Source organism: Thunnus albacares, chromosome 2, assembly GCF_914725855.1.
Source record: "Thunnus albacares chromosome 2, fThuAlb1.1, whole genome shotgun sequence".
Classification (NCBI taxonomy): Eukaryota; Metazoa; Chordata; class Actinopteri; order Scombriformes; family Scombridae; genus Thunnus; species Thunnus albacares.
This window is the reverse complement of record NC_058107.1, coordinates 19,325,605-19,334,768: the sequence shown is the minus strand read 5'-3', so window position 1 is coordinate 19,334,768 and position 9,164 is coordinate 19,325,605. Positions and strand designations below refer to the sequence as shown.

The following is a 9,164-nucleotide window of genomic DNA, read 5'->3' as shown; positions in this document are numbered from 1 at the left end:
CACACAGATATGGAGAGAGAGAACAAAAAGGAAGCAGTGTGAGCTCTTACACATATGTGGCTCAATCTGCATTTATAATGAAGGAGAAAACCAGACATTAATGTGGACAGAAGAGAGTCAGTGAAGAGTTATTTGAACAACTGGATACACACCTGCCTACGGCTGTTAGATCTGAGGTGAGAAACTGATCATATCAACACAACCAGAACATTAGACAACACTGTTGTAGGGAACACCTGCAGACGCACACACACACACACACATACACACACATACACACACACACACACACTAAAGAAACTGTTGTGTGGACAGCTGTGTGTGACTGTATATTAACCACCTAACTACCTAAGCAGAATATAAAATGTATTAATGATAACTCTACAAATTATATTGATAATAAATCTACTTATAATAGGCTACACTAACATCAGCATCTGAACCTTCTAACATTAGTTCGAAAATACATTACATAAGACATTAAACAGTGAGGCTACATTATCTGTCTCATTATCTCTCTCTCTCTCTCTCACACACACACACACACACACACACACACACGCACACACCAGCAGCTTTTGTGCCTGAGCAGTAGGCGGGAGGTTTAAAGAGAAAGTGAAACCCAACAGTGTGGACAGACCGGATGATGAAGCAGAAATTATCGAGGTAAACCTTTTTGACATTTGCATCTACAGTATTCGACGTTTCTGTTTAAACATGAGCCCTGAAGCAGGCACAGTAAAAGCATTATTTTACATATTATAACTGTGTGACTATTAGTTACATTTCTGTTGCTTGTAGGTTGTTGTGACTAACACAAGATTAATCTTTTCCCACATGCTACAGCATAACTGCTGCTTGTGCAACCTGATTTGTACTGCAGCTATGCTCCTGCAGCTGTTGTCACCATACAGTTATAGCTGTGTCCTGATCTTGTTTTATCCGCATGGAAAATCATGTGATACAGTTGTTGGATGTTTGAGTCTCCTTCAGGGCGAGATGTATTGTGGCTAAACCTTAAGCTCTGCTAAATTTACCAGCAGTAACCGACCTCTCACATATGCTGTATGAGGAAGAGCCAATAACAGAGTGATTTAATGGACTGCCAGTAGAGTTATTTTAAAGTGACGGCCGCTCTTTGTTAACTGTTTTAATGTTCATCCATAATAGTTTGTCAGAAGAAGTTTTAAAGTGAATGTAGTAACCTTTGAAACCATTACCGCCAAACCGAAAGCTGACTGAATTAAGGAATTAAGACTCTGGTTTTCTAGTTTCTACAACAGTGTCAGTGTGGTGTGTCCTAAATTCTCCCCTATTGTCTTACAGGTTTAAGAAATAAGGTCCTGAGAACTTGCCTTACTTTTTTGATCCGACTACATTCAGTGTAACAACTGGACAAACCACCTCTGCAGCCATTCAGCTCTCCCATCAGGCGGTCCTTAGTCACTCCTCATGTTTGGGATGTGACAGACTGATTTCATTACTAGTCGTCAGCCTGCCACCCTTAAGGCTTTTTGTTTTATCAGTGGTTTAAGGACATTTCTTCTACAATGGCCTTGGTGAGGTTGTTAGTGCTGTCTCTGTTCCATGCGTCTCTGGTTGGGTCGCAACCTGCCAAAATTTCACAGCAGCCGTCAAGCCCTCCTCACCCTGCAGGAGAGCAATCTCCTCCTGGGATTGACAATCTGTCCTTCCCCTGGAGTCGCCTTCGTCTGCCAAGGTAGTCTCCATGCCAGTTTTTTATAGCTACTGTATATTCAGAAAATTGACAAGAAAATTGCTGGACTTCCATTTTTTACGTCATTTATTAAAAGGGCAAGATATATTTCCTTGTTTTAGATACATCATTCCTCTTCACTACCGCCTCCTCCTGCACCCAAACCTCACAAGTCTCAGTTTCACTGGCTCAGTGCAGATCCAGATTGAGGTCCGGAACAACACAAATTGGGTTGTATTGCACAGCAAGGGTCTGCAGATCTCAAAGGCCACCATACTGAACCAGAACCTCCGTCATCTGTCTGATCAGGTAGTTGTGAATTCAGAGCAGCTATTATTACATCTTATTTATCATTTTTACCTGCAATGGACTTAACTTCTTTCCTTTCCTTCCTGTTTTAGGATCTCCCAGTTCTTCATAACCCTTCCCATGAGCAGATAGGCATTTTCTCACCCTGGGTGCTCAGCAGTGGGCAGAAGTACTTCCTGTATATTGAGTTTGGGGCGGAGCTTTCAGAGGGCTTCAATGGTTTCTATAAGAGCACCTACAGGACCAGTGCAGGAGAGATCAGGTAAAGAGGTAGACTTTTTCACAGCAAGCTTGGTAAATTATCCTACGCATACATCTACAGTGCAATATTCTATTGTCTGTGTACAATAGTTTCTGCTTATGTTTCTTTTTAGAACTTTAGCTTCAACTCACTTTGAGCCCACCAGTGCTCGGATGGCGTTCCCTTGTTTTGATGAGCCAAACTTCAAAGCCAACTTCTCCTTACGGATCAGGAGGAGCCCAGAGTACATTTCTTTGTCCAACATGGCTATAGTGAGTGTTGCATATGTGCTATTCGCTACACATGTTCAAATGTGAATGAAAAATGGCTACACTGAAATTTTTGTATATTTCAGTTCAAGACAGTTGAAGTGAATGACGGTCTGCTGGAGGACCACTTTGCCGCAAGTGTAAAGATGAGCACGTACCTCGTAGCTTTTGTCATCTGTGATTTCAAATCTGTGACTGCAACAACAGCCTCTGGTGTGCAGGTATGGCCTCTCTGAAGATGCTGTTTTTCCTTCATTTCTTGCTTTGAATATTAATATCATAGTCACAAATGTTTTGTATTGTTGTATTTCTATAGGTGTCAATCTATGCTGCCCCTGAGAAGTGGAATCAGACCCACTACGCCCTGGAGGCTGCTGTCAAAATGCTTGACTTCTATGATGAGTATTTCAACATCCCATATCCTCTACCCAAACAAGGTAAACTTCTTTTTCTATTTTTATGTAACCAAGTAACAAAGCTTTCATTTTTTCCCTTTTCGCCCTGCCAATTTCTGTCTCCTGACCTTTGTTTTCCCTCTCTCAGACCTGATAGCCATCCCAGACTTCCAGTCCGGTGCAATGGAAAATTGGGGTCTGACCACCTACAGAGAGACCAGCCTTCTCTTTGATCCGCTTACATCCTCTGTTTCTGATAAACTGTGGGTTACTATGGTGATTGGCCATGAGCTGGCCCATCAGGTGAGTGTTTCAGTGTATCTGCACTCAAATGACATGAAGGATTAAGTGTTTGTTTAGCTTCAGTAGTTCAGATACTCATAAATCACTTCATTACATAAACAGTCAATGCAGAGAGCTGAAATTCAAAATCTGTTTTGTTTGCAGTGGTTTGGTAATTTGGTGACCATGGAGTGGTGGAATGATATCTGGCTGAATGAAGGCTTTGCCAGATACATGGAGTACATTTCAGTCGAGGCCACCTACCCTGAACTGAAAGTGGTATGTGCTTAGTTTAATCTGACAACCGACTGAATTGATTAATAGTGATAGATTAATATTAAGCCCTGAAGAGGGGATTGATCATCCTGTTTTGTGCACATTCTTGCAGGAAGAATATCTGCTTCACACCTGTTTTGCAGCAGTTGGTTATGATTCGTTGAATTCCTCTCGGCCAATATCTAGTCCAGCAGATAACCCCACTCAAATCAAAGAGATGTTTGACACAGTCTCCTATGACAAGGTATGGTTTCAGTCAATCACAGTTTATCACAAGTATATTATCTGTGCAAAATGATTACCTGTAGATTCAGTGACAAATAACACAAACATTAAAAAGACAATTAACCCATTCATGTTTGAAAATGTTAGAAAACACAACACCCAGTGAGGACACACATCTGACTGCATAACTATTGATTTATATATTACATTGTTATTATATTATATATATTATATTATATTATATATTATATTGTGACAGAAAACCTTTTCCCTTTTCACATTTATAGCTAACAACAGTCCTGTTGGCCTATTGTGTAAAAAGACTTCTTCTCTCTCCCCCCCAGGGAGCATGCATCCTGCACATGCTGCGACACTTTCTAACAGATGATGTGTTCCAGAGCGGGATAGTGCGATACCTCCGCAAATACAGCTACAAAAATGCACAAAACCAAGACCTGTGGGACAGTCTGGCCAATGTATGAGCACAAATTACATGTAATGCACTGTGTAATGTAATTTATGTAAAAAAATTACATTATAAAGGGGCAGCAAGATAGAGCTTTTAATTTGTCGAATTGATCTTAGCCAACCTTTTTTGTATGGAGCTGTACGACTTTTTTTTAAAAAAAACCTTTGCTTGGCATTACAATCACACAAAGAAGAAAGAGTGACCAATCCATTTACAGAAATCATGCATTTCACACATTTCTGTCTGTCTATTTTGATGTTTAATCCATGTACTACAAATTGGGTACATTACTGCTATCCATTTCTTAATGCGTGCTGCAGTGTGTTTCCCTCAGACAGCCATTGTTTTCTGTTCATTTCACCAAGGTTTAAAAACCAATTTGCAGACTTGATTGATTTATATAATTAGTCAAAGTGAACATAATGTCTGTTTTTATTTCCATCAAAGTTACAATGTCTTTGCCCAGTAATACAATTGTAAGTGCAGATTGATTGAAATGCACTTACAAAGCGACATGGTGTTCATTGTGAGGGATTCCAAGCTCAGACATTTTCAAACTGTACAGAAATTAATTCAAACATTCAAAAATCGAAAAGACTGCAGCATACTATAGTCAGCAGTAACGTAAGGTAATGTGTTTTGTAGTAAATAGATTAAACCTAAGTGTTCAATTTCATTTTTCAGACATGCTCAGAGGAGGATTTCATCTCAGGAAAACACTGTTACAGCAGCAGCCAAGCCTCCAAGAATGCAGTGAGTAAACACACAACACTGTTGAACATCAACTCACTGACCTCTCCTCATGGTTTACCTCTTATAATATATATATATTATGTGATTATCACAGACCTTGTGACTTGGTGTGGTCACATGTATTTATCTCTGATTGTCTTTTACAGTACCTGTTTGCAGGGGAGCACCTGAACCTGACAGCCATGATGAACACTTGGACTCTGCAGAAAGGTATTCCCCTGGTGACTGTAACCAGGAAGGGGTCTCGTCTGCTGCTTAGACAGGACAGGTTCCTGAGGACAGTGCTGCCTTCTGACCCCCACTGGTCCACATTGCAACAGGGGTGAGTATGCACACACACTCACAGCTACATAACCATTGTCAGCAAGACTTTTTAATTTTAAGTATCAGGGTCTGATTTTATGTTGTGCATGTCAAAAATATTCTCTTCTCTTGTATAGTTATCTTTGGCATATCCCTCTGACATACAAGACCGATACTTCTAGCACCATCCACAGACACCTGATGACAACACACACAGGTAAGGGGGAAGAGACAATACACTAAATTCAATCCATGCACACATATTCATATATATACTGTACGTATTTTTTGTTTTGCCTTTCAATTGTTTTTCATCCTATCTTTGGCTATGTGTCATTCAGACAGTGTACCCATAGGAGAGGACGTCAACTGGGTAAAGGTAAACTCTGACATGACAGGCTACTATGTGGTTCATTACGAGGATGGTGGTTGGGATGAGATGACAAAGCTACTGAGAGAAAACCACACTGCTCTCAGCTACAAAGATAGGACTCAGTTGATACACAACGCCTTTCAACTGGTCACGTAAGCATATACTGTATGTGTGTGTCTGTTTGTTTTAGAGAGCTAAAGAGAAAGAGATATTTTTAGCAAAACAAAATTGCTTTGTTTACCCCACCTGAAATAGCACCCAACCTTTCAAATATTCTTTATCTGTGTCTCTAAAGGGCAGGTCATCTACCACTCAATAAAGCCTTAGACTTGATTGGTTATCTGCAATCGGAGACACACACAGTTCCTCTCCTTGAAGGACTTGGCTATCTGGAGACCTTCTACCGGCTCATTGAGAAAAGGAATGAGCTTGATCTAGCACACAACCTGGGGGTAAGAAGACAAGTATACACAGCGTGCATGAAATCCAGGCCAATGTCAGTATGAAACTGAGTTCATGTAAGATGCTGTTTCTCTGTGTGCTTTGGTGCAGATGTACATCCTGCGATTTTTCCGTGGTGTCATTGACCAACAGACATGGAGTGACGCGGGCTCTGTGTCAGAGCGACGGCTGAGGTCAGAGGTCCTCTCTCTGGCGTGCCACCTGGATGACCCTCCCTGTCTGGAGCAGGCGCGTCAGAGCTTCAAAGACTGGCTTCAGTCCGACGGAACACTCAAGTCTGTTTGTCTAAATTATATTTTAGCTCACGTCGTTATCAGCTGTTGATATGATTCACATAAACAGGAGGCTGTTGTTTTTCCCTGTGCAAGGCTGGACCATATAATTTGATATTTCATCATGTCCCTAATATGCACGTCTCTGCTTGTGTTTACTCCAGCCTGCCCACTGATGTGGTGGACACTGTGTTTTCCGTGGGAGCACAGGATGACCACGGCTGGGACTCACTCCTCCACGCATACAACACCTCCCTCTCTGCAGCACAAAAACGAAAAATCCTGTTTGCCTTGACCTGCAGCAGGGACACCAACAAACTACACAGGTACATCTTCTCCCACTGTATTCTTCACTCTGTTAATGCTGCCATCATGTGGCAAATATGGGGTATTGTATCACAGCACTGGTGCCAACAGATTCCCAGTATTAATTCTGATGGTAAACAAGTAAAGGCTCTTGAAGTGATGGCAAATAATGCGGTGTTAATAAATTGGGTGTGTTTGTGGTGCAGACTGCTGAAGCTAGGTCTGGAAGGGAAGGTGATACGATCCCAGGACCTGTCCTCTGTCATCCTGATGGTGGCCAGAAACCCGCAGGGACATCACCTCACCTGGAACTTTGTCAAGAAGAACTGGAGCACACTGGTTGAAAAGTTAGTACAATAGACATTCAAAATGACCCTGTACTATCAGTCAAAGCATGTAATGCTATGAAAATACAGTTTGCCCTACTTTAAAATATTACAACAATATCCTGCTAAGTACTTACTATGAAAAAAAAAGATTTTTACTCATCAAGCATGTCTTGTGAATTTGCAAAAACTGTGTGTAAACCAGTAAGACTTGCCTTTTTAGTGGCATCTGTGTAGTCTAATAACAAGTGGAACAGGTTTTTGGTTTGATAACGATATGATTATACCACAAGAAATTGATTACACAACTACGAAAACCCCAAATTATATTGTACTCTAGTATATAGGAGGAGATTTTGGTCTCTGAGTGTCTTCTCTGTTGTATTTCTGTTCTGCAGATTCCAATTGGGCTCATCTTGCATTACAAACAGCATCATTGGCACCACCGGCCAGTTTTCATCTCCAGAGGAACTCGACGATGTAAATATGCTCTTACAGTACATTGTGAACTGCTTCATTTGTTATAAGACAATTTAGAAAGAGATGCACTGATATATCAGCATGCTAATGATGTTAGCTAGTTGGCTAGTATTAGCACTACCAGCAATATTGTTTCAGTGTAAGTATTGCCAAATGTTGATTAGTATAGTTTGATTGATAGACATGTCACCATATACAACAAAAATGTCCAATTATTGACAATATTAAAGTATCGTGGACTTTTTAAAAACACTTTAAAATAGGGATATACTTAACCTAACCTGTGTTGCAGCTGCATTTGGACTCGAACTCACACAAAAACTCAAATAATAATTGTTTTCAGTTGTAAAATATTTTGGTATTGACCTATAAAAACATATATACTGTATATATATATTCCTAAGCATTATCAAATATGTGCTACCTCTGTTGTCAATATAACAATGTGACTTTGACAGAATAGGGAGATTTACTTACATTTACTTTTTATACATTTTTTATTTTCTGTCATATGTTTGTGTGTATTTGTGTAAATGTATGTGTGTTTGACCCCCAGGTAAAGAAGTTCTTTGAGTCCATCAAAGAACAGGCGTCTCAGCTGAGAGCTACCCAGGTTGCCCTGGACAACGTGCAGAAAAATGTTCGCTGGGTCCAGAGGAACCTAGAGCCTCTGAGAAACTGGGTGAATGAGAAGAATTAAGTGGAAAAATGTAGGAGGACAGTTTATCTGGAAATTGTAATGTGCTTAACACTGGAGAGTTGATAGTTTTGTATGTAAAAAGAAAATGTTTTGTAAATTTTCAGGGGACTTATTTAGAGAACAGCATTGTGTGTGTGTATGTGTGTGCGCACATTTTTGTTACCTCACTGGGACCTTTTCCGGTACAAACACCAACCTTGTCGGGACCAGTAGTCCTCATGTGGACCAAAGCCCAGTCCTAATGAAGCAAAACGTCATTTCTGAGGTCCTGGTTAAGGTTAGGGTTAGAGGTTGGGTTAGGCTGTCCTTAATGTCCATGCAATGTCCTAACAATGATAGCTGCGCAAACGTGTGTGTGTGTAAGTGTATATGTGTATGTGTGTGTGTGTGTGTGTGTGTGTGTGTGTGTGTATGTGCGAGAGAGAGAGATCCATTGCAAAATGACACACAAATGCTGTGTAAATGATTGTTCACCAAATAGACAATAAAAAAGTTCACTGTAACTATTGGTACCTTTGTGTCTGTTATTTAAACTGAAACATTTAATTGTGTTATTGTGTATGTGCTATGTTCAACCATTGTGTCTGCACTTGTGTGTGTGCACGTGTGTGTGTGGTATAGTCACTTTAAGGGACACAAACCAGATTTAAGACCAGTTTATTTGGGACAGCTTGTGCAATTGGTGACAAAAGCCATGTCCCCAATTGGTAAATCACTGATTTTTGGGTCAATGGTTAGAGTTAGGGTTAGGTTTAGGTTTGTAAGTAGTTATTGTGGTTAAGTGTATGTGTTTGGGTGTGTGTGTGTGTGTGTGAGGGGGGGGGGGGGGGGGGGGGGGTGTGGACCTGACAATTTTTTTGAGTTCGGGTAAAAACTGTGGGTTTGGGGTTTGAGGTTAGGGCAGGGTTGAAGTTATGCCTGTAACAGTTAGGGTTTAGGATTAGGGAATGACTGTAAAGCACTACAGAGTCCCCACAAGTATACGTGCATCTAAGTGTGTTTGGTG

General features: G+C 40.7%; 1 protein-coding gene across 1 annotated transcript; it reads left to right on the top strand.

The window, feature by feature from the left end:
• On the top strand, nt 1–8,655 carry erap2 (endoplasmic reticulum aminopeptidase 2). The gene is made up of 22 exons (XM_044370432.1): nt 1–176; nt 576–666; nt 1,327–1,720; nt 1,840–2,026; nt 2,119–2,288; nt 2,401–2,539; nt 2,623–2,757; nt 2,853–2,973; nt 3,080–3,234; nt 3,379–3,492; nt 3,602–3,733; nt 4,059–4,190; nt 4,868–4,936; nt 5,083–5,258; nt 5,377–5,456; nt 5,581–5,764; nt 5,908–6,064; nt 6,165–6,349; nt 6,511–6,672; nt 6,859–6,999; nt 7,377–7,458; nt 8,015–8,655. Exons 3-22 carry the CDS (start codon nt 1,551–1,553, stop codon nt 8,156–8,158), a joined length of 2,835 nt encoding a protein of 944 aa, XP_044226367.1. The 5' UTR covers nt 1–176; nt 576–666; nt 1,327–1,550; the 3' UTR covers nt 8,159–8,655.
• Nucleotides 8,656–9,164: the final 509 nt, after the last annotated feature.

Bases quoted from the DNA above. Each gene is read 5' to 3' on its own strand.
- erap2 (XM_044370432.1), top strand. From the start codon at position 1,551: ATGGCCTTGGTGAGGTTGTTAGTGCTGTCTCTGTTCCATGCGTCTCTG. The intron at 3,493-3,601 runs GTATGTGCTTAG...ACATTCTTGCAG, and splicing joins CCTACCCTGAACTGAAAGTG to GAAGAATATCTGCTTCACAC. The intron at 6,065-6,164 runs GTAAGAAGACAA...GCTTTGGTGCAG, and splicing joins ATCTAGCACACAACCTGGGG to ATGTACATCCTGCGATTTTT.